Below are 21947 nucleotides of genomic sequence, written 5' to 3' on the forward strand. Positions count from 1 at the left end.
GGACTGGATGATCTCTGGAGGTCCCTTCCAACCTCTAACGTTCTGTGACTCTGTGGTGGGAGCAACAGGAGCATGGTAACTTATGCATATTATGGTTACCAGGGGATTTGCAAGTCAACATCCATAGCCTTGCCCTGGTTCCAGCCTCACAGGTAAACATGGAAGTGTCTGTGTGATCTGAAAAGACAGGGAGCAAGTGAAACCAGTCTGATTTACTCATTCCTGGTGGAGAGGTTATGGGCTTCAAGAGTGTCACAGGTTAAGACTAATGCCTTAATTGTAATTAACTCTCTTCCAGAGAATTTGAGAGTCTGAGGGGGTGGAATCTTCAGAGGGGCTGAACAGAATAATATGAGATATGTTTGTCTCATTCCATTGGACTGCAGAATTCTTCTATTTTGCAGCACAGCCTTTTTTTGCTTTCTTTGGGCTTGCTTCTTTCTCTCTGTCTCGGCTCTGACCTTGCTCTGCCTGGCCTGATCGTTCTTCTTTGGGTTTTTGGTAAGGAGCAGCAGCAGGATAGAGATAACTTGTTAGCTCTACACAGCCCTCTGGACTTCTCTCCAGGGGGGTGTGGGTCTGTACAAGGGGGTTCTAGCTGGGCTATTGTCTAGCTTGAGATGAAAATAAGTTTATTACCTTCTATACTTCTTATGTTTAGTCTATATTTGAGGTAAATATAATTTCATTTAACTGCCAAATTCTGAGTAATCGTGGAAATTTACTTCTTGAGGCAAATTCCACATTCTGGGTGGTATAAACCCACCACAAAGAATCCAGTTGGGTTGAGTGTGTCCTGGGAAAGCTGGATGTGATGTTTACAACTTACCTAACATAGAAGTTTGGGAGCTTCCTCAGCCATGTTGACAGGAACCAGCACAGACCACAGCAGCAACACCTTCAAGCAGGGAGGTGGAGAAAATGCAGCTTCCACATGTTCACTGAGAGGCTTTTTGTCACAAGCAAACTTATCCTGGAGAAGAGGAGGCTCAAGGGAGACCTTATTGCTGTCTACAACTACCTGAAAGGAGGTTGTAGGCAGGTGGGGGTTGGTCTCTTCTCCCAGGCAGCCAGCAACAGACCAAGAATGCACAATGTTAAGCTGTGCAAGGGGAGGTTTAGGCTTGATCTTAGAAAGAAGTTCTTCAGAGAAAGAGAGATTGGCCATTGGAATGTGCTGCCCAGGGAGGTGGTGTGGTCAAGGTTCCTGGAGGTGTTTAAGAAAAGCCTGGATGATGCAATTAGTGCCATGGTCTGGTTGATTAGATAGGGTGACAGGGTTGGGTGATCAGTTGGACTTGAGCTTGGAGGTCTCTTCCAACCTGTTTGGTTCTGTAACAGCTTGTGAAAACATAACATGGGAAAGCCCACTGAGAGAAGTGTCCTAACCAGAGAAATGGGCAATCAGTGCATGCACACTTAGTGCCTGCAGCCTTCCCCAGTGTTTCATATGTGGCTTATTGATCTCAGCTTCCACAGAAGGTGGAAGTCAGAACTGGCAGGAAAAAAACAACAGTTCCCAAATTTAATGCATTCCAAAATGAAACAATAAATGCTTCAGCACAGACTTTTTTATTACCCTCCAGGTCTTAATAAATCATTAGTTACTTGAATCAAAACCACAAAGGCAAGATGAAGTTATGTCCTCTACAGAAGGCTGCTAAGCTCAGTATTCAGCCACCACAGAATCCACACTTCAGTTAGACCATCCTGCTCAGCTTGGAGATTGCCAAATTTCTCTTCACCTCAAAATCCCAAATATCCCAAACCCAAGCACTGCCCCTTCAGAAAAATCTGGCCTTTTCTCATCTGGGAAGAACAGTCCCAGGTTGCTACTTCTGGCTCTGTTTGCTGCAGAGGTAGACAGATGTACCATGGCTAACTCCAGCTTGATGATCGAGGGAGGAGGTCAAACTGAGAGAAGCTACTGAACTCATCTGACAAAGTTCCTTTATGAGATTACAGTGATGCTCCTCCTCAAGAAGGGCAGGCAAACACACTGTCCTCACCCCCATCAAACATCCCTCTCTACTCTGCTCTGGTGAGACCCCACCTGGAGTACTGCACCCAGTTCTGCAGCCCCTGTTACAGGAAGGTGCTGGAAGGTGTCCAGAGAAGGGCCACAAGGATGATCAGAGGACTGGAGCTCCCCTGCTATGAGGACAGACTGAGGGAGTTGGGGCTGTTCAGTCTGGAGAAGAGAAGGCTCTGAGAAGACCTAATTGTGGCCTTCCAGTATCTGAAGGGGGCTGCAAGAAACCTGGGAAGGGACTTTTGAGGGTGTCAGGGAGTGATAGGACAGGGGGGGGGATGGAGCAAAACTAGATATGGGTAGATTCAGATTGGATATTAGGAAGAAGTTCTTCCCCATGAGGGTGGTGAGAGACTGGCACAGGTTGCCCAGGGAGGTGGTGGAAGCCTCATCCCTGGAGGATTTTCAGGCCAGGCTGGCTGCGGCTGTGGGGGTGTTTAAGAGCAGGCTGGATGAGGCTCTGTCCAGCCTGATCTAGTGTGGGGTGTCCCTGCCCATGGCAGGGGGGTTGGAACTAGATGATCCTTGTGGTCCCTTCCAACCCTGAATGAAACTATGAAACTATGAAACTATGAGCAACCTGCTGTAGTGTGAGGTGTCCCTGCCCATTGCAGGGAGGGTTGGAACTGGCTGATCCTTGAGGTTCTTTCCAACCCTAACAGTTCTATGATTCTATGTTCAGGGTCCTCTGATGAAGAGCTTCTATAGCACCCCTGAAAGAAGCTCTGAAGATGCTCTGATCACAGACCACATTAGCAGCGAGCTCTTTGCCCACAACCCAGAGTGACAGAAATACCTTGCATTGGCAGCTCAGTTCTGCAGCCCATAATGAGTGCAGAGTACTCTTCTTTTACATATGCAATGTCCTCTTCCTTTCTTAAAGCTGTCACAGAAACCTTGTCAACGAGTGGTGGGGGTGGCATGAGGGCTACGACTAAACGCATGTTGCATTGTTCAGATGTCAGAGAGCCTGAGTTGTTCTTACAAGAATCACATGTAGACAATGACAGTCTGGTGAGGCCAACCCATCATCACCATCACTGCCTAAAGCTCTCAGAAGAGTGTTTGACCTTCATAGCATGGTCTGGGCTAGAAGGGACCTCCAAAGGTCATCCAGTGCAACCTCCCCGCAGTCAGCAGGGACATCCTGAACCAGATCAGGTTGTCCAGAGCCCTGTCAAGCCTCACCTTGAGTATCTCCAGGGATGGGGCCCCAATCACTTCCCTGGGCAGCCTGTTCCAGGGTCCCACCACCCTCACAGTAAAGAGCTTGCTCCTAACATCGAGTCCGAATCTGCCCTTCTCTAGTTTGAAGCCACTGCCCCTCATCCTGTCCCTGTGGGCCCTTGTAAACAGTCTCTCTGCATCCTACTTGTAGCCCCCTTCAGATGCTGGAAGGGCAAGATGTTAGCAGACTCACCAGCCTTCTGAGCAGCTTTGCACTGGTGGAATTGTTTTCCTGGCACAAAGATGTTGATGGTTATTTCACAGTGTGTCTCACCAAATATCTTCACAAAAATGGTTAACCAGCAGCAAAGCTGCAGGAAGCAGGTCCCTGGAATGATCCAGGTTCCAGCCAGGTATGAAATGGGGCACAAATATTCTCAGTTCCTCTTAGTGGGTGATGCACAGCTCCAGGGCCAGTCACAAAGGGCAAACCACTCACTGTGCTTGGGCTCTTTTGAACAGGAAACTCTCTGTTTCAGATGTCCCAACCTGAGCAGAGTAGCCATGCAGCTGTTGAAAGCTTTTAATCTTTCATGGGATCAGACTGATCAACCAGAGCCTGTCTGGAGGAAAGACAACTACTAAGGGCAGACAACCTAAAGGGAGGAGCAAAGATGTTTGTTTTGCTCATGACAGAAAAGCTGGAGGCTCATCCCGCTCCAGCAGAGGGTCCTGACACACTGGAGTGACATCCCCTAGTCAGGGTGCAGCCTCTCATGGGAGAGTTCTGGTGGAACTCATTGGGAGTTCAGGGAGAGCTGGTGTTCAGCCTAGAGAAGAGAAGGCACCAGGGAGACCTTAGAGCAGCCTTGCAGTGCCTGAAGGGGGTCCTACAAGAAGGCTGCAGAGGGACTGTTTAAGATGGGTGTTAGGAACAAGTTCTTCACCATAAGGGTGGTGGAACCCTGGAACAGGTTGCCCAGGGAGGTGGTTGAGACCCAATCCCTGGAGATATATTCAAGGTGAGGATCGACAAGGCTCTGAGCAACCTGGTCTAGTGGAGGATGTCCCTTGCTGACCACAGGGGGCTTGGACTGGATGACCTTTGGAGGTCCCTTCCAACCCAAACCTGTCCATGATTCTATGCCTTCCAATATCCCCAAGCAGCAGAAGCAGCAGCAGCTGCTTTCCAGTTCCCCATTGCAGCAGCATCCCTGGGTTCTCTCTTCCCATCCCCAAGGAACCAGGAGCATACTGGGGAGCACCCAGTACTCCCAGTAGTACTCTGTGCTACTTCAGAAAAGCACAGGAAGAAGCTCATTGCCATGGCAGGAGAACAACTGCCACACATTTGAACGATGCTTTGGTGTCACCAGACTGTTCTTCACCATTTGGCTTTCACTCCTTCAAGACAACTTCTGACAGAGCAGACAATTTAAGTTAAACAAAATAAATTGGGAAACTGGAGCAGTGAGGCACAGCAGCTTTAAATGTCACATTAGATACTATTGTGCTCATAGAGATCCAGACTTTAATGTGCTGCATTTTGCTCCACATGCCACAGCTGTCTTCACAGAAGCTGCATATTAGCACACATTCTGGTGCACCTAAGATCAAACAAGCTTCTCTGATCTCAAAGGGACCTTCTAAAACAAGGCAGCAAAACCTTCAAAATCCTGCAGCTGCCAAAGAAAGCAGGAGAAAAAGCTGGTCTGAGTGAGCCCATTGCAGTAAAGGCAAAACATTAACAACAATAAGCACATTCAACCCCATGGGACCACTGCAAAGGGTGCCTGAAGGGGTGATTCCAACACACACCCAGCTCCCCATGCCTTCCGAAGTGTTTCCAACCTGGTGCAAACCTGTACTCAAAGTGAAGCCAGCTTAGCCAGCCAGTCAGGAAACATCTTCCCACTCAGTCTGCCAACTGCTCATGGGGTTTGTGTGAGTTCCTAATCACAGAAACATAAAATCACAGAATGGTCCAGGCTGGAAGGGACTTCCAAAGGTCATCCAGTCCAACCCCCTCTGCAGTCAACAGGGACATCCCCAACTAGATCAGGTTGCCCAGAGCCCTGTCAAGCCTCACCTTGAATATCTCCAGGATTGGGGCCCCAACCACCTCCCTGGGCAGCCTGTTCCAGGGTTCCACTGCCCTCATGGTGCAGAAATTGTTCCTAACATCCAATCTACATCAACTCTTCTCTAGTTTGAAGCCATTGTCCCTCGTCCTGTCACTGCAGGCCCTTGTAAACATCCTTCTTGTAGCCCCTTTCAGGTGCTGGAAAGGCAAGACATTAGCAGACTCACCAGACTCTGAACAGCTTTGCACTGGTGGAATTGTTTTCCTGGCACAAAGATGATGCTGGTTATTTCACAGCATGTCTCACCAAATAGCTTCACCAAAATGAGTAACCACCAGCAAAGCTGCAGGAAGCAGGTCCCTGGAATGATCCTCCCTGGGCAACCTGCTCCAGTGTTCCACCATCCTCACAGTAAAGAACTTGTTCCTAGCATCCAATCTAAATCTGCTCTTCTAATGATTCCCTCTAGCAAGTAAGTGTCTCAGCATCTGGCCCAGAGCATGGTGCACCACCGTTTTGTGGGGCAGGGTTGTTGCACTGTCGTCTCCTTGTTCGCTGACCTCCTGAACATGGAGACCAGCTGGCCCAGCAAGCCCAGTTTCCATTAACAGCAGCATCTGGAAAAATAAAACAGCAAAACAAAGCCAATAATCAATCTAAAGAACTGTCAAGATAAAGCAGCTTTTTCCATGGGGAGAGCTGTAAGCTTCCATGAATCACAGGCTCACAAGATGTTAGGGGTTGGAAGGGACCTCCAAAGATCATCAAGGCCAACTCCCCTGCCGGAGCAGGACCAGAGAATCCAGCACAGGTCACACAGGAATGCTCCAGATGGGTCTGCAAAGTCTCCAGAGAAGGAGACTCCACAACCTCTCTGGGCAGCCTGTTCCAGTGCCCTGGGACCCTCACAGTGATGAAGATCCTCCTCATGTTGAGATGCAACCTCCTGTGATGCAGTTTACATCCATTGCCCCTTGTCCTATTGCAGAGGGTGCAAGTGAGCAGAGCCTGTCCCCTCCCTCTTGACCCCCAGCCCTCAGATATTTATAAACATTGATTAAATACCCTGTCAGTCTTCTCTTCTCCAAACTAAACAGCCCCAGGGCTCTCAGCCTTGCCCCACAGGGTAGTGCTCCAGTCCCCTATCCATCCTGGTAGCTCTCTGTTGGACTCTCTCCAGCAGATTCCTGTCCCAGTCATATTGAAATACTAACAACTCTGCCCCTGCCCACACCACTGACGCCACAGGTGAGTCATTAACAGGGAGTGATGGCTTCAAAGATGCTAATCCTCTGTTCACCATCTCGGGTGGGGGAGAAAAATAATAAATCAATTAGCTTTCTGTTTGTTTGTAGGACATTTTTCTCTCTGATTTAATCCAAGCCTAGGTGAGAAAAACAGCAACCAAAGTTGTGTCAGCCACATGCTGAGGTGCTAGGGGAAACATTAGCATGTTCTTCTTCAATGAACAACACCTTGAATATTCAGCTTTCTATCCACTGCTTTTCCTATTACAGTGTTTCTTCTGGACCCTGAGCATGTGAGTGACACAAACTCAAAAGCCTGAGAATCATGGAGCTGAACACAAAAGCAATGCATAAAAATAGAGGAAAGGAGAGGAAGAAATTCTACTCTGCTCTTGTGAGCCCCCACCTTGAATACTGTGTCCCGTTCTGGTGCCCCCAGCATTGAGCAAACACAGCACAGAGCTGTTAGAGTCCAGAGGAGGCCACAAAGAGGATCCAAGGACTGCAGTGCCTCTGCTATGAGAATAGGCTGAGGGAGCTGGAGTTGTTCAGCCTGGAGAAGATGCCAGGGGGACCTTAGAGCTGCCTTCCAATACCTGAAGGGATCCTACAGGAAGGCTACAGAGGGACTTTTCATAAGGGTGTCTAGAGACAGAACAAGGGGGAATGGTTTGAAGCTGAGGGATAGCAGGGTTAGACTGGAAGTTAGGAAGAAGTTCTTCAGCAAGAGGGTGGTGAGACTCTGGAATAGGCTGCCCAGGGAGGCTGTGGATGCCTCCTCCCTGAGGGTGCTGAAGGCCAGGCTGGATGAGGCCTTGAGCAGTTGAGTCTAGTTGAGAGGTGTCCCTGCCCATGGTGGGGAGGTTGGAGTAGATGATCCCTGAGGTCCCTTCCAACCTGAGCCATTCTATGGTTCTGTGAAATAAAGTTACATGTTGACAAGTGTAGGATTTGGGAGGGTTAGATGCAATTGCATGCATGGTAAGCAGACTGGAACAAGGTGTAAACAGCTCCACAGATGCTAACTTCCTGAGAAACACCTCCAAAACTGACCCTCTGCTTGGTGAAATCTTGGTGTGAAATTCATTTCAGCCTGGCTGAGTTAGGACACAGCCATGCAGAATGAGAACTGGCTAAAAGAGTATAAACAAAGCACAATGATAGATGCAGTGCATCAAATTGTGGGATGGTGCCAGAGCTCTGGGTGCCTGAGATCTGGTATTATTTAGCAGCTAAATTAATGAGCTGGAGGAAGTAAACAAAATGATTAAATTCACAGATCAGCCTAAACTAAAAGGAGTTACAAACATCAGTCAGGAGATAGCAGTGATGTAAAGCAACCAAGTAGCATTAGTAAATGCTTCAAAACAAGATAATAAGATTTTAAGATTAAAATGCATGGTGGCATATCTAGGGGGAAACAGTTTGCAACATGCTGGCTGTATCAAAGGGGAAAACCTCAGGAGAACCCGTTGGAGAAGACCTGAGCCTTGTCATAGATTGTAAATTAGGCAGGAGTTTGTATTCCCATGCAATTGCAATGGGTGTTGACCTGCTTTGACCTGCTGGAGTGGGTCCACAGGAGGCTAACAAGGTGAGCAGAGGGCTGGAGCACCTGTGCCATGAAGACAGGTTGAAAGAATTGGGGCTGTTAGGCTGGAGAGGAGAAGGCTCTGGGGAGACCTTAGAGGGGAGCTGAGATCCCCCCTGAAGGGGACTGATAGGAAGGCTGGGGAGGGACTGTTTAGAAGGGCTTGTGGAGATGGGACAGGAGTCAATTGTTTGAAACTGGAGCAGAGGAGATTTAGGTTGGACATCAGGAGGAAGTTCTTCACAATGAGAGTGGTAAAGCACTGAATCAGCTTGCCTAGAGATGTGGTTAAGATCAGACTTGATGTGGCCCTGGGCAGCCTGCTCTAGTTGGAGGTGTCCCTGCTGACTGCAGAGGAGTTGGGCAAGATGCCCTTTGAGGGTCCCTTCCAACCCAGTGCAATCTGTGAATCTGTAAAAGAAAAGCCACCTCTGTATGAGTGCACAGACATTTAGAAGTGGGCAAAGTGTATCTCTCACCTTTGCAGGACCCTAACCCTTCGTGGTGGGTTGAAATTTTCAAGGCACAGCCTAAAACTACCACACCCCTTGTGCTAGGGGTGAGTGGGGACAGTCAGCATGGGATGTTACTGCCCATTCATCAGCTGCCATCCCCACTGGGACATCCCTAAATACATCTGGGGCTGTCTCCTTGGGCTTGGGGTCCACCTTACCTTTCCTCTTGCTGATCTCACAAGCAGTACCACTGTAGCCCAGGGGACATAAGCATTTACACTGGGTTCCTGAAAGCAAACAGAGATGGGGGGATAAGAGACTTCAAGTCACATTGTCCTATGAAGAAAGGCTGAGAAATTTGGGGTTGTTCAGCCTGAAGAAGAGAATCATAGAATCATAGAATTGTCAGGGTTGTAAGGGACCTCAAGGATCATCTAGTTCCAACCCCCCTGCCATGGGCAGGGACATTTCACACTACATCAGGTTGCTCACAGCCACAGCCAGCCTGGCCTTCAAAACCTCCAGGCATGAGGCTTCCACCACCTCCCTGAGTAACCTGTGCCAGTGTCTCACCACCCTCATGGTGAAGAACTTCTTCCTAACATCCAATCTGAATCTACCCATTTCTAGTTTTGCTCTATTCCCCCCAGTCCTATCACTCCCTAACAGCCTAAAAAGTCCCTCCCCAGCTTTCTTGTAGCCCCCTTCAGATACTGGAAGGCCACAATTAGGTCTCCTCAGAGAAGGCTCCATGAAGACTTTCTGGTGGCCTTTTAGTATTCAAAGGGGCTGATCAGAAAGCTGGGAACAGACTCTTTAGCAGGGCCTGTTGTGACAATGCAAGGGATGATGGTATTAAAATAAAAGGAGAGATTCAGACTGGATAGAGGGAAGAAATTTTACACCCTGAGAGTGGTGCAACACTGTCCCAGGTTGCCCAGAGAGGTGATAGATGCTCTGTCCCTGGAAACATTCCAGGTCAAGTTGGACAGGGCTCTGAGCAACCTGCTTTAGCTGGAGATGTCCCTGTTCACTGCTGGTGAACTTGGACTAGATGATCTTTAAAGATGCCCTCCACCCCTTATTGTTCTTTGATTCTATGACTGTCCTGCAGACACCTACTTCTTCTCAGTGCTTCATCTGCCCTGAGGCAGGGACAGCAGGTGATATGGAATCAGCATTTTTCTCTCATGGTGAAAGTATAAAATTGCAATAAAGCAGGGGAGCTGTGACTGCCCTGTCACTCCCATCACCTTCCTGGCAATTTGTCCTGCCACTGCACTGCAGCTCAACCTCAGCTACACCAGTGCAGTCTTTCAGTAACCAGGCTTGCACACAGTCCCCTTGCTCCTCTCCAAAAGACAGATTTTGGTAGAGCTGAAAGGAAGCAAATTGCAGCACCAGAAATGAGCAGCTCAGGACAAGCAGCATCCCCATCCCTGAAGGTTTTTAAGGCCAGGCTGGAAGGGGCTCTGAGCAACCTGACCTAGTGTGAGGTGTCCCTGCCCAGGGCAGGGGGGTTGCAACTGGCTGATCCTTGAGGTCCCTTCCAACCCTGCCAATTCTGTGACTCTATGACTTCTGCAGGTGCAGACTGGATCACAACTCTCTGGTTTAGTCAGTGGGTTTTTTTCATTCAATTTGATTGTTTTTCTTTTTTTCCCCCCTACCCCTTCATTTTTAAATCAGAGGCAGCCTAGAAAGCAGGACAGCTTCTGGTAGCCGTGGGGGGGAGGTGAGGGGATAAGGCTGCCTGGAACTTGGGTAGTGCTTTTCATTCTCAAAACACTTTAGCAAACACTAATTAATTCTAAGCTCAGTCACTTCTCTAGGAGGGTGTAAACAATCTTAAAAGCAAAGGAGAAGACAAAGATGTATTTTTTTTTTCTCCCCCCCCCCCCCCCATTTTTTTAAATGCATCATTGAGAAAGAACAAATCTGATAACAAACTGACACAGATCATAGAATCAGTCAGGGTTGGAAGGGACCACAAGGATCATCTAGTTCCAACTCCCCTGTCGTGGGCAGGGACACCCCACCCTAGATCAGGCTGGCCAGAGCCTCATCCAGCCTGGACTTAAACACCTCCAGGGACAGGGCCTCAACCACCTCCCTGGACAACCCATTACAGGGCTTCACCACTCTCATGGTGATGGTTATTAAAAAGACACATCCCTTGAGTTTTTTGACTTACTGGTGGTAATTTTTTACTTACTGGTGGTACTCAACAAATAGACCAACAACTTCAAAAAAAGAAATTACAGGAAAAAACTAAAGATAGAAAAAAAAATTAAATAGACCAACTTAAAAAGTTAATTACCTGAAGAAGGAATGACAGCAAAAACTAAGAGCAGATTACTTGCTGAGCTTCACTACTCACCCAAATTCTCAGCTCATTTCTTCACAGAGGGTAAAGAAGAAGGTAGAGAAACTAAGACTAACTTAGAAAAAAAATGGGTCAACTTAAAAAAAATATTAGTTAGTTAATTACCTGAAAAAGAAATTATAGGAGAAACTAAGAGGAGCAGATTAAATAACACAGAATACAGAATTCACCAGGTTGGAAAAGACCTGCAAGATCATAGAGTCATCTATCACCCAACATCATCACCTATCACCCAACACCATCTAATCAACTAAACCATGGCACCAAGTGCCTCAACCAGTCTCTTCCTAAACATTATTCTATTCTATTTCCAGTGATGGTGACTCCACCACCTCCCTGGGCAGCCTATTCCAATGGCCAGTCTCTCATTCTAGGAATAATTTCTTCCTAACACCCAGCCTAAATCTCCCCTGGTGCAGCTTGAGACTGTGTCCTCTTGTTCTGGTGCTGGTTGCTGGAGAAAAGAGACCAGCCCCTTCCTGGCTACAACCACCCTTCAGGTAGTTGTAGAGAGCAATAAGGTCTCCCCTCCTCCTCTTCTCCAGGCTAAGCAACCCCAGCTCCCTCAGCCTCTCCTCGTAGGGCTGTGCTCCAAACCCCTCCCCAGCTTTGTTGCCCTTCTCTGGATACATTCCAGTACCTCAACATCTTTCTTGAATTGAGTGGCTCAGAACTGGACACAGTTACTTGCCAAGCTTCCCTACTCCCCACAAATTCCCAGCTCATTTCTCTTTAGAGGGCAGAGAAGAAGGTGCGGATGCCTTCTACCTTGCAGGAAGGGGATGCCGTTGCCGTGGCAGGGAGCGCAGCGACAGGAACTGGTCTCCAGCTGAAACTCCTCAAGAGCCCTTCGGAGGTTTTCTTTGATGGTGATTGCGTGAGCAAAGTCTGTGGGAGTCACCAGCTGATGCAGTGGCTCTGCCTACAGGGAGGGAAGGTTACAGCATTCATAGCCATGTTGGGAGTGCTGGCAGCAGCACAAGGCTCAGTGGTGGCATGGCTGCAGTGGGAAATGAAGGTTTTGTGCTACAGGCTCCAGGTTTCCCATTAGTGTTTCCTCATGAGCAACACGGCGCCAGGTCAGGAATCATCACAGAATGTTAGGGGTTGGAAGGAACCTCGAAAAATCATCCAGTCCAACCCCCCTGCCAAGCAGGATCATCTAGAGCAGATCACACAGGAATGCATCCAGGCAGGTTTTGAATATATCCAGAGAAGGAGACTCCAAAAGCCCCTGGGGCAGCCTGTTCCAGGGATGTTCCACTGGGATGCTCCCTTTGGTTTCCACCACTGAAGGAGTTGCAAATGCACAGCAAAATGCCACCCTGTCAGCTGACAAATAGGCAAAGTTTCTCAGCAGTTTCATTCAATTCTTTTTCACCCATTTTCCCAGACACTGACATTTTTAGATCAGGTTTGCTCAAACCTACATTTCCCCAGTGCTTCCTTACCCAGACTAAAAAGTGTCTACCTAAAACCCACCCACAAGGGGTTCCTTTCTTCCTCCCACACCACACTGCATGGTCACAGCATTCAAATCTGCACTTTCACATCAACCACTTCTGCATTCCAAGCTTGATTTCCCTCTTTATGAAGCCAACAGAAGGGCTTCCACTGCCTTCAGAAAGGAGAAGACGGTGATCTTCACCTGCAGACATAGGGTTGGTGGGAGAAGACAATGGGATGCACAACACAGTGAATGTGCTGTAAGGACCAAGAAGATTTTGAGCCATTCATAAATATGTTTTTCCTAAGAACAAGGGGAAGTTGAAGTGTGGTTTCAATATTGCCAGTCACCCACAAATTCCAGTGGGACAGCACTGGCATGTGCCACCACAGGAGCCACCCTAAATTCACAGGATCACAGATCCTAGAATCACAGGATGTTAGGGGTTGGAAGAGACCTCCAAAGATCATTGAGTCCAACTACCCTGCCAGAGCAGGACCAGAGAATCTAGCACAGGTCACACAGGAATGCATCCAGACAGGCCTTGAAAGTCTCCAGAGAAGGAGACTCCACAACCTCTCTGGGCAGCCTGCTCCAGTGCTCTGGGCCCTTCACAGTGAAGAAGTTCCTCCTCATGTTGAGGTGCAACCTCCTGTGCTGTAGTTTATATCCATTGCCCCTTGTCCTATAGCACAGGATGCAACTGAGCAGAGCCTGTCCCCTCCCTCTTGACACCCAGTCCTCAGATATTGATAAACATTGATTAAATACCCTGCCAGTCTTCTCCTCTCCAGACTAAACAGCCCCAGGTCTCTCAGGTTCTCCTCACAAGACAGTGCTCCAGTCCCTTGCACATCCTTGTAGCCCTCTGTTGGACTCTTCCCAGCAGATCCCTGTCCCTCCTGAACTGGGGAGCCCAGAACTGGAGGCAATATTCCAGGTGGGGACTTACTAGCTTAAAGGGGGAGGAGAATCTCCCTGAATCTGCTGGACACACTCCTCTTAATGCTCCCCAGGATCCTATTGGCCTTCTTGGCCACAAGGGCACATTGCTGGCCCATGGATAACTTGCTGTCCACCAGGACTCCCATCCTTGCTCTTAGAGATGCCTGCCACACCGGCCACAGCAAGACAGAAAACATGAAAGATAGCCCTGCTGCTATCACAGGCTCATGCTACAAGAAATAGAATGCTTCGATGTAAAAGTGCTCATTTCCTGCTGCTCCACATCCACTCTTCATCAATTATCTGTGATCCATACTTTGCTTTTTGAATTCAGATCATACAAATGAGGAAACACACTGAAAGTGACCTGCCAAGTCCCTTCAGCAGATGATTTATGAACTGATTTGCTTTAGTTTTCCCTAACTAAGCATTCTTGTGCTGACATTTAGTCACACTCTGCTGGTACTTTTGATCTTCAAGCCCCACAGGGATATTGGTATGGAAATGAAGGATTAGAGATACCAAATCCAAATTACATCCATCTGAGTTTTTCCACTGGGCAGCCTGGTCACTGATGCCAGGCAAGACAAAGAACATTGCAAATTCTCGTGGGAGAATTTTCTCTCTGTGGGATCTGGTGTGGAGGGTTGTTATATCTGTTGTCTCCTGCCCACAGATCTCCCACCACACTTCTGGAGGGTCAGTCCACTGCAGCAGGGGCCAACCAGGCTCTGTTTGTATTTCACAGAATCACAGAATGGTCTGGGTTGGAAGGGACATACAAAGGCCATCCAGTCCAACCCCCTCTGCAGTCGGCAGGGACATCCCCAACTAGATCAGGTTGCCCAGAGCCGTGTCAAGCCTCACCTTGAATATCTCCAGGAATGGGGTACCAACCACCTCTCTGGGCAACAATCTCTTTCCTTCAGTCTTTTACCTGTTCCAGTGTTCCACCACCCTCATGGTGCAGAACTTCTTCCTAACATCCAATCTCAATCTGTTCTGCTCTAGTTTGAATCCATTGCCCCTTGTCCTGTCACTGCAGGCCTTTGCAAACAGTCTCTCTCCATCCTTCCTGTAGCTCCCTTTAGGTACTGGAAGGCTGCCATTAGGTCTCCCTGGAGCCTTCTCTTCTCTAGGTTGAACACCCCCAGCTCCCTCAGCCTGTCCTCATAACAGAGCTGCTCCAACCCCCTGATCATTTTCATGGCCTTCCTCTGGACTCTCTCCATCAGATCCATGCCCTTTCTGTGTTGAGGACTCCAGACCTGCACACAGTACTGCAGGTGAGGTCTCAGCAGAGCAGAGCAAAGTGGCAGAATCACCTCTCTGGATCTGCTGGCAATGCTGCTTTTGATGCAGCCCAGGCTGTGATTTGCCTTCCAGGCTGCAAGCTCACACTGCCTGCTCATGTCCAGCTTCTTGTCCATCAGCACACCCAAATTCTTTTCCACAGGGCTGCTTTCTATCACCTCCTCCCCTGGCCTGGACTGATAACAAGGATTGTTCCAGCCAATTTCCAAATTGTTGGGTTTTGCTTTGCTTCCTAGGTTTTTTTTAGAATTTCTCTCTCTCTTTTTCATTTTTTAATGAAAAATCAGAATTTTCAAGGAGAAACAAACACCTTTCATAAATATCATAGTATCAGTCAGGGTTGGAATCTAGTTCCAACCCCCCTGCCATGGGTAGGGACACCCCACACTAGATCAGGCTGGCCAGAGCCTCATCCAGCCTGGTTTTAAACACGTCCAGGGACGGGGCCTCAATCACCTCCCTGGACAACCCATCCCAGGGCTTCACCACTCTCATGGTGAAGAACTTCCTCCTTTTAACCTAAAATGTAACTTTACAATAAAACCCAATCATAGAACAGCTGAGAGGTGTCCCTGCCTGTGGTGGGGAGGTTTGGAGTAGGTGATCTCTGAGCTCCCTTCCAATCTAAGCCATCCCATGAGTCTATGAGGTGATGGATACAGTACCTTTAGCTTTATGATTTCAGGGTTGTATTGCACAGCATCTCCCCACTCCTGCATCAGTGTGGCCATGGGCAGGCCTTTGTAAGCCAAGGCGGTAATGTGCTCGCTTGCTCCGCCACGAACAAGGGCGATGAAGTCCTCCACAAACTGTTTCTTGGAGCTGATGTCTGCAAAAATACAATCAGACAGTGGCCAACTCTGCTCAGGTATGGGTTTTGTGGATTGGGGTTAAGACCTAACAGCCCCTGTGCATGACCTATTACACAGAGAGGGCAAAGGAAAGAGGTCACAGAATCAGCCAGGCTGGAGGAGACCTCCAAAGTCATCAAATCTGACTGATCACCCAACCCCAACTAATCCACCAGACCATGGCACTCAGTTCCTCATTCAGTCTTTCCTTAAATATGTCCAGGGATGCTGACCCCACCACCTCCCCGGGCAGCCCATTCCAGTAACCAATCTCTCTGGGAAGAACTTCTTTCTAAGATCAAGCTAAACTTTGCCCTGCACAGCTTGAGACTCTGTCCTCTTGTTCTATCACTGTTGCCTGGGAGAAGAGACCAACCCCCTCCTGGCTTCTACCTCCCTTCAGGTAGTTGTAGAGAGCAATAAGGTCTCCCCTGAGCCTCCTCTTCTCCAGGCTAAGCAACCCCAGCTCCCTCAGCCTCTCCTCACAGGGTTTGTGCTCCAGACCCTTCACCAGCTTTGTTGCCCTTCTCTGGACACACGAAGTCACAAGTGGTGCACACCTACCTACATGACCCTGTGCCTCTCCTGCTCCCTTGCAGCAATATCCCCATCCTCCTCTCCTGCACTTTCTCTCTCTCCTCCTAATTTTTTCCCTATGGTTCTAAGCTTGCCAGCTCCTTCCACAGCCTGATGCTCCTCACCACCATTGTGGTGGGTTAACGCCTTTTTCTGAAAACAAAAGAAGAAAGCAGGGCGGAGGGCTTGCGGGTACTTTACACTCCCTGAAGGGCGTTTCCCCCCGGGAAAGATGAGTCTGTTCCACTCCCCCCTCCCTGCCCAGCTAGGGTATAAAAAGCAGGACATCATAGCTGTTGGACCTCCTTTTTTTGGCTCCTGCCTCTGCTGGATGAGAGCTACTGCAGCTGCTCTCCTGCTCCTCAGCCACGTGGCCGGACCTGATCCTTCTCCCTGCTGCCTCTGCACCTCCTCAGAGAAAGACTGGTTTTGTATTATTCTTTTCTGTCCCTCTCCCATCCATTCTTGTTCCTTGCCCTTGTGAACCTTTTTTTTCCTGTTATTGTTATATATATAATTTGAAGAAAAAAATATTTGCCTCTCTACTTCCAAGCTGACTCCAGATTGTTGCTTAGTGGATTTGCTCCTTACCCTTTTTTTTTTTTTCTCTTCTCCCTGTTTGGAGGGAGGAGGTGGGGGGGAGTGGGGAAGAGATTCTCAGCCTTTTCCCCATTTGAGCTTTTAACTCTCAGTTAAGGCTCAAACCACTACAACCATGAATGCTGCCTGCTCCCCTCCAAGCATCTTCAGGTGCACCCTCCTCCCACTGCAACACCCCTGGCTTCCCATATGCCCCATGAGCCTCCCACACCACCACTAGCAGCCTGGCTCCCCATTTGGGCATTTCTGGATTAAAAAGGAGCATCCCAGGCTGCTCTGCTGAGGAGTGGGTGCATTGCTACCACGGCACCAGCCAGGTGGATAATGGTTGATCTGTTCCTGCATTCTCCTGGGACACTGAGCAGATATTTCTTCTTTACCCAGCAAAGAAAATCTTAGGAAAAACAAAAACAAAAACCCCCAAGCTTTGAGACATCTCAGCTTGTGTTTTAAGCTTGGCTGGGGTTAGCCAGCAGACTTTAAAGCAACTGTGAGGGAGTGGAGAATTACTTCAGGCAGGCAAGATCACAAAATCTTCTTTTCATTACAACAAAGGCTAGAAATTAAATGGCAGGAATGTTTCATGCTTACCTCCAATCTCTTTTAAAAGGGATTTACAGCCAGCTGCAGTTATTCCAAGGCTCCCATAGACCCCATAAATCCTTACACCGACGGTAAAGCCATGCTGTGCACATTTCTGGACATCACTCAGAGAATAACCTTAAAAACACAGCAGAAAACTGCAACCTTTTAATGCCACTCTTTGATGGCTTCTGTCCACATACACAGAAAATGGGAGCTGAGAAATAGCCTTCCTTTGGGAAAAGCAGGAGAGATGAAGAAGGCTTTTTTGGGGATATTTAACAGATCTCTGTGGAATGAAATCTCTACCACTTTCCAGAGCTCTGAAAGTGCAAATCAAGGTTATTGCTAAGAGAAGAGGTCTTTAGGTACCAACCCAGCTGTCCTGGGTTATGCAGAGCTGCAATGGTAGGGAGCCTCACCTGGGGCTTCAACACCAAACATCTTTGACAAGGACTACCCATGAGCCATCCCCATCCTTAGAAGCTAGGATTTTCAAGAAGCAGCCAGCACAGACAGTACAAAGATGATGACGGATTTGATGACTTGATAGCAAACCCTGGTGAGAACTTACAGCTCAGCTCAATACTGGGGAGAGCATGGAAATCTTGGTACTACTCCAGGATCCTGATCTGGGTCAGCAGATGCTGGCAGGTAGCATTTTGCAGAATCATAGAACTGTTGGAAAAGATCTCTAAGATCACTGAGTCCAACTGCCAATGTAGTGCCACCATGGCCATTAAACCACATCCTGAATCACAGAATCATGCAATTGTCAGGGTTAGAAGTGACCTCAAGAATCACCTAGTTCCAACCCTCCTGCCATGGGCACGGACACCTCACACTACAGCAGGTAGCTCACAGCCACAGCCAGCCTGGCCTTCAAAACCTCCAGGGATGAGGCTTCCACCACCTCCCTGGGCAACCTGTTCCAGTGTCTCACCACCCTCATGGGGAAGAACTTCTTCCTGACATCCAATCTGAATCTACCCATTTCTCTGAAGCCCCATGGCTACACATCTTCTGAACACCTCCAGGGATGGTGACTCCAGCACTACCCTGGGCAGTCCATTCGAATGTTTGAGAACCCTTTCAGTGAAGAAACATTTCCCAACATCCAGCCTGAACCTCCCCTGGGACAGCTTGAAACCATTTCCTCTGGTCCTGTTGCTTGCCATCAGGAAGAAGGGGCTGCCCACTCCTCGCTCCATCCTCCATTCTGTAGTTGTAGAGAGCAATGAGGCCTCCTCTCACCCTCTTCTTCTCCAGGCTGATCACCCTCAGTTCCCTCAGCTGCTCCTCATAGGCCATGTGCTGCAGGCCCTTCTCCATCCTTGTTGCCCTTCTCTGGGCCCACTCCAGCCCCTGTGTCCTTCTTACAGTGAGGGGACCCATAACTGAACACAACACTCGAGGTGTGGCCTCACCAGTGTTGAGTACAGGGGGATCTCCCTGTTCCTGCTGGCCACAAACAGTCCAAGCAAACATGGTTTGAGATGGGTCCACACCAACAGCTGAGACATGGGACAGTGCTAATGTTCTGAACATCTGAAATCTGAACATAAATTCTCTCCTTCTGGGCTGTATCTCACTACAGGAGAAGAAACTTGCTAGAAAGCAGAAGAGCAAACAGCCTGAGCATCACACACTGCGGAATCCACCACCACCAGACAGCAGTCAGCTACTCATTGCCATGCCAATGAATAAATATGAGAGGGCAGCTATTGATTAATGCCACGTGGTTCACTCTCCCCCACAACAATCGTCATTCCTCACAGAAAAGGAAGCCAGAGCCAAAGAGCAGGAGCAATGTCAGGCACAAAAGTCACCCAGCAAATTATTTACTGCTTCCGACATGCTGGAAAAAGCTCTGGAGGCTAAAGGTGTTTCAGAACTGTCATTTGAAGGCGATGGAAAAAGAACTTAGGTGAAGGTTTTCACGGCGAACAGAAGTGTTGAGCTACACAACTCTCATTCATCTCAACATCTTGTCAGCCTCCAAAACATGTCAGCTAAAATCCTTGCCACAGGGCCCTGGGTTGTGAACTGGCAGCACTCCACAGCTTGAGATCTAGATGAAACCGGTGAGCTGAGCACACTTTGAAAAGCAGGCTCTTTATTCACTGCCATAAAGCACTTCCACTCCCATAGTATTTCCTGCAGGCTTGCTTTCAGACACTATTGACTCCTTGTGGCCAAAAAGGCCAGTGGTATCCTGGGGTGGATTAGAAGGGCTGTGGTTAGTAGGTCCAGAGAAGCCCTCCTGACCCTCTGTCCTGCCCTGATGAGGCCACATCTGGAATACTGTGGGCAGTTCTGGGCCCCTCAGTTCAAGAAGGACCTCAGGGAATTGCTTGAAAGAGTTCAGTGCAGAGCCACAAAGATGCTGAAGGCAGTGGAACATCTCCCTACTGAGGAAAGGCTGAGGGAGCTGGGGCTCTTCAGCTTAGAGCAGAGGAGCCTGAAGGGTGACCTAATCCCTGTCAATAAAGAGGTGCAGGGCAATGTCAAGAGGACAGAGCCAGGCTCTGCTCAGTAATGTTCAATGATAGGACAAAGAGCAGTGGATGCAAGCTGGAACAGAGGAGGTTCCACGGGAACAGAAGGGAAAACTTTATCAACGCGAGGGTGGCAGAGCCCAGAGGCTGCCCAGGCTGCCCAGAGAGGTTGTGGATTCTCCTTCTCTGGAGACATCCAAAACACACCTGGAAGTGCTCCTCTGTGACCTGCCTGGGTGATCCTGTTCCAGCAGGGGGGTTGGACTGGATGATCTCTGGAGGTCCCTTCCAACCCCTAACATTCTGTACAATTCTTCCACCACCCCTCAGACCTGAACCATCACTGGGTGCCTGCAGGGTGATTTTTCCCACCAAAACACTGGCCCCACAGTTTTCTCAGCACCATCAGAAGCACATACCTGCCTTCTGGAGCTCTTCGCTGTTCATGACTAAAGTATATTCATAGATGCCCCCAACGGTAGCCTCAGTGATGTAATGGGTTCCATAGTCTCTGTAGAGCTCTCTGTACTCCCCATAACTGTATTCCAGAGGGAGCTGATGGAGTCTTTGCAGGAACTCATAGTGCAGCATCAAGGCTCGGGGCTTCAGCTTGTAAGTGGCCACAGCCAGCTCAGAACGAGCATGAATGAATTTGCTGGACTGCAGGGAATGCAGGGACACAGAAAAGCCCAGGAGTGAGGGTTGGCATTGCTGTGGCAACACATAGCCCTTTTATATTCAACAATTCACAGAATTATAGAATCAACCATGTTGGAAAAGACCTCAGAGATCATCAAGTCCAACCTAATACCTAACACCTCATGACAACTAAACCATGGCTCCAAGTGCCACATCCAAGCCTTTTTTGAACACCTCCAAGGACAGTGACTCCACCACCTCCCTGGGCAGCACATTCCAATGGCCAGTTACTCTTCCTGTGAAGAACTTTCTCCTCACCTCAAGCCTAAACTTCCCCTGGTGTAGTTTGAGACTGTGTCCTCTTGTTCTGTTGATGGTTGCCTGAGAGAAGAGACCAACCCCCACCTGTCTACAACCTCCTTTCAGGCAGTTATAGAGAGCAATTAGGTCTCCCCTGAGCCTTCTCTTCCCCAGGCTAAAAAACCTCAGCTCCCTCAACCTCTCCTGACAGGTCTTGTGCTCCAGACCCCTCCCCAGCTTTGTTGCCCTTCTCTGGACACGTTCAAGTATCGCAATGTCCTTCTTAAACTGAGGAGCCCAGAAGTGGACACAGTACTCAAGGTGTGGCCTAACCAGTGCTCTACCACTAATGATGCTGAGCAGCCTTTGCCTCTCACAAGCTCTCTCCCGGAAAATCCTGAAATCATCTTGATTCATGTGTGAAATGGCCATTCTCTGGCTGATCCAATGGAATTACAGAATCACTGTGGTGACCTGTAAGATCATCAAGTCCAACCATTATCTATCTTTAGCAGGGCCACTACGACACCATATACTCAAGCATCATATCTAGATGGTCTCTGCAGTCAAAGCCCACCTGGACACTGTCCTGTGCAACCTGCTCTAGGCAACCCTGCTTTAGCAAGGGGGTTGGACTAGACGATCTCCAGAGGACCCTTCCAACCCCTATCATCCTGTGGTTTCAGAGGTGTGGTGGGTTGAAATTACCCCCAACATACAATTGCCAGACCAGCTCAGCTGGAAGCAAATGAAGCTGTATTTACAAGCAAAACTACAATCTAGAGACATGGAATGCAATGAATGTACAAAATATACAATATTTCCATGTATTTACAATTTATAAACAACACAAGAGCCCCTCTGCACAAAACCAGGGGGTTACCAACAGCTTCCTCCTTTTCCCCTTCCTTCCCCCCTGTACATGGGACAAGAGAAAAAGGAGAAAAGCAGAGAGTAGCTTATTAGTAGTTAGCCACAACAAAGCATGCAAGCTAGGTCAGCAACAGCCAAGCAAAAGCTACCAGGTAGTATCTGTCAAAGCAAAGAAGCTGAAAAGAGAAAGAGTTAATTGTTAGCTTACACACCTAACTTTATGTTAGTTTTCAGACCAATGCAATTATTTAGACCTTCTTATTTTTCCTTTTACATCCAATGGTAATTTAGCATCATAGAATCATAGAATTGTTAGGGTTGGAAAGGACCTCAAGGATCATCTAGTTCCATGGGCAGGGA

At 48.5% G+C, this 21947-nt stretch overlaps 1 protein-coding gene across 2 annotated transcripts in view; it reads right to left on the reverse strand.

Moving 5' to 3' along the window:
* The window catches only part of C8B (complement C8 beta chain), an 82452-nt gene that overhangs the window by 49534 nt on the left and 10971 nt on the right, over nucleotides 1-21947 (reverse strand). The window contains exons 7-12 of one of the 2 annotated variants that reach the window (XR_010987616.1): nucleotides 20195-20435; nucleotides 17287-17415; nucleotides 15334-15497; nucleotides 11731-11884; nucleotides 8795-8863; nucleotides 2613-5900 (exon numbers count right to left, since the gene is read on the reverse strand). Coding sequence is in view for 1 of the 2 variants with exons in the window: in XM_068140684.1 (XP_067996785.1) it covers nucleotides 5749-5900; nucleotides 8795-8863; nucleotides 11731-11884; nucleotides 15334-15497; nucleotides 17287-17415; nucleotides 20195-20435 (909 nt within the window). In the remaining variant the exon portion in view is untranslated. Of the gene's footprint in view, nucleotides 1-1553; nucleotides 5901-8794; nucleotides 8864-11730; nucleotides 11885-15333; nucleotides 15498-17286; nucleotides 17416-20194; nucleotides 20436-21947 lie in introns of those variants that run through there. The other variant, XM_068140684.1, reaches the window with a different exon arrangement.

The sequence above is a fragment of the Melanerpes formicivorus genome, unplaced genomic scaffold (assembly GCF_026170545.1).
Source record: "Melanerpes formicivorus ecotype bairdi unplaced genomic scaffold, bMelFor1.0.p_v2 SCAF_7, whole genome shotgun sequence".
NCBI classification, from domain to species: Eukaryota; Metazoa; Chordata; class Aves; order Piciformes; family Picidae; genus Melanerpes; species Melanerpes formicivorus.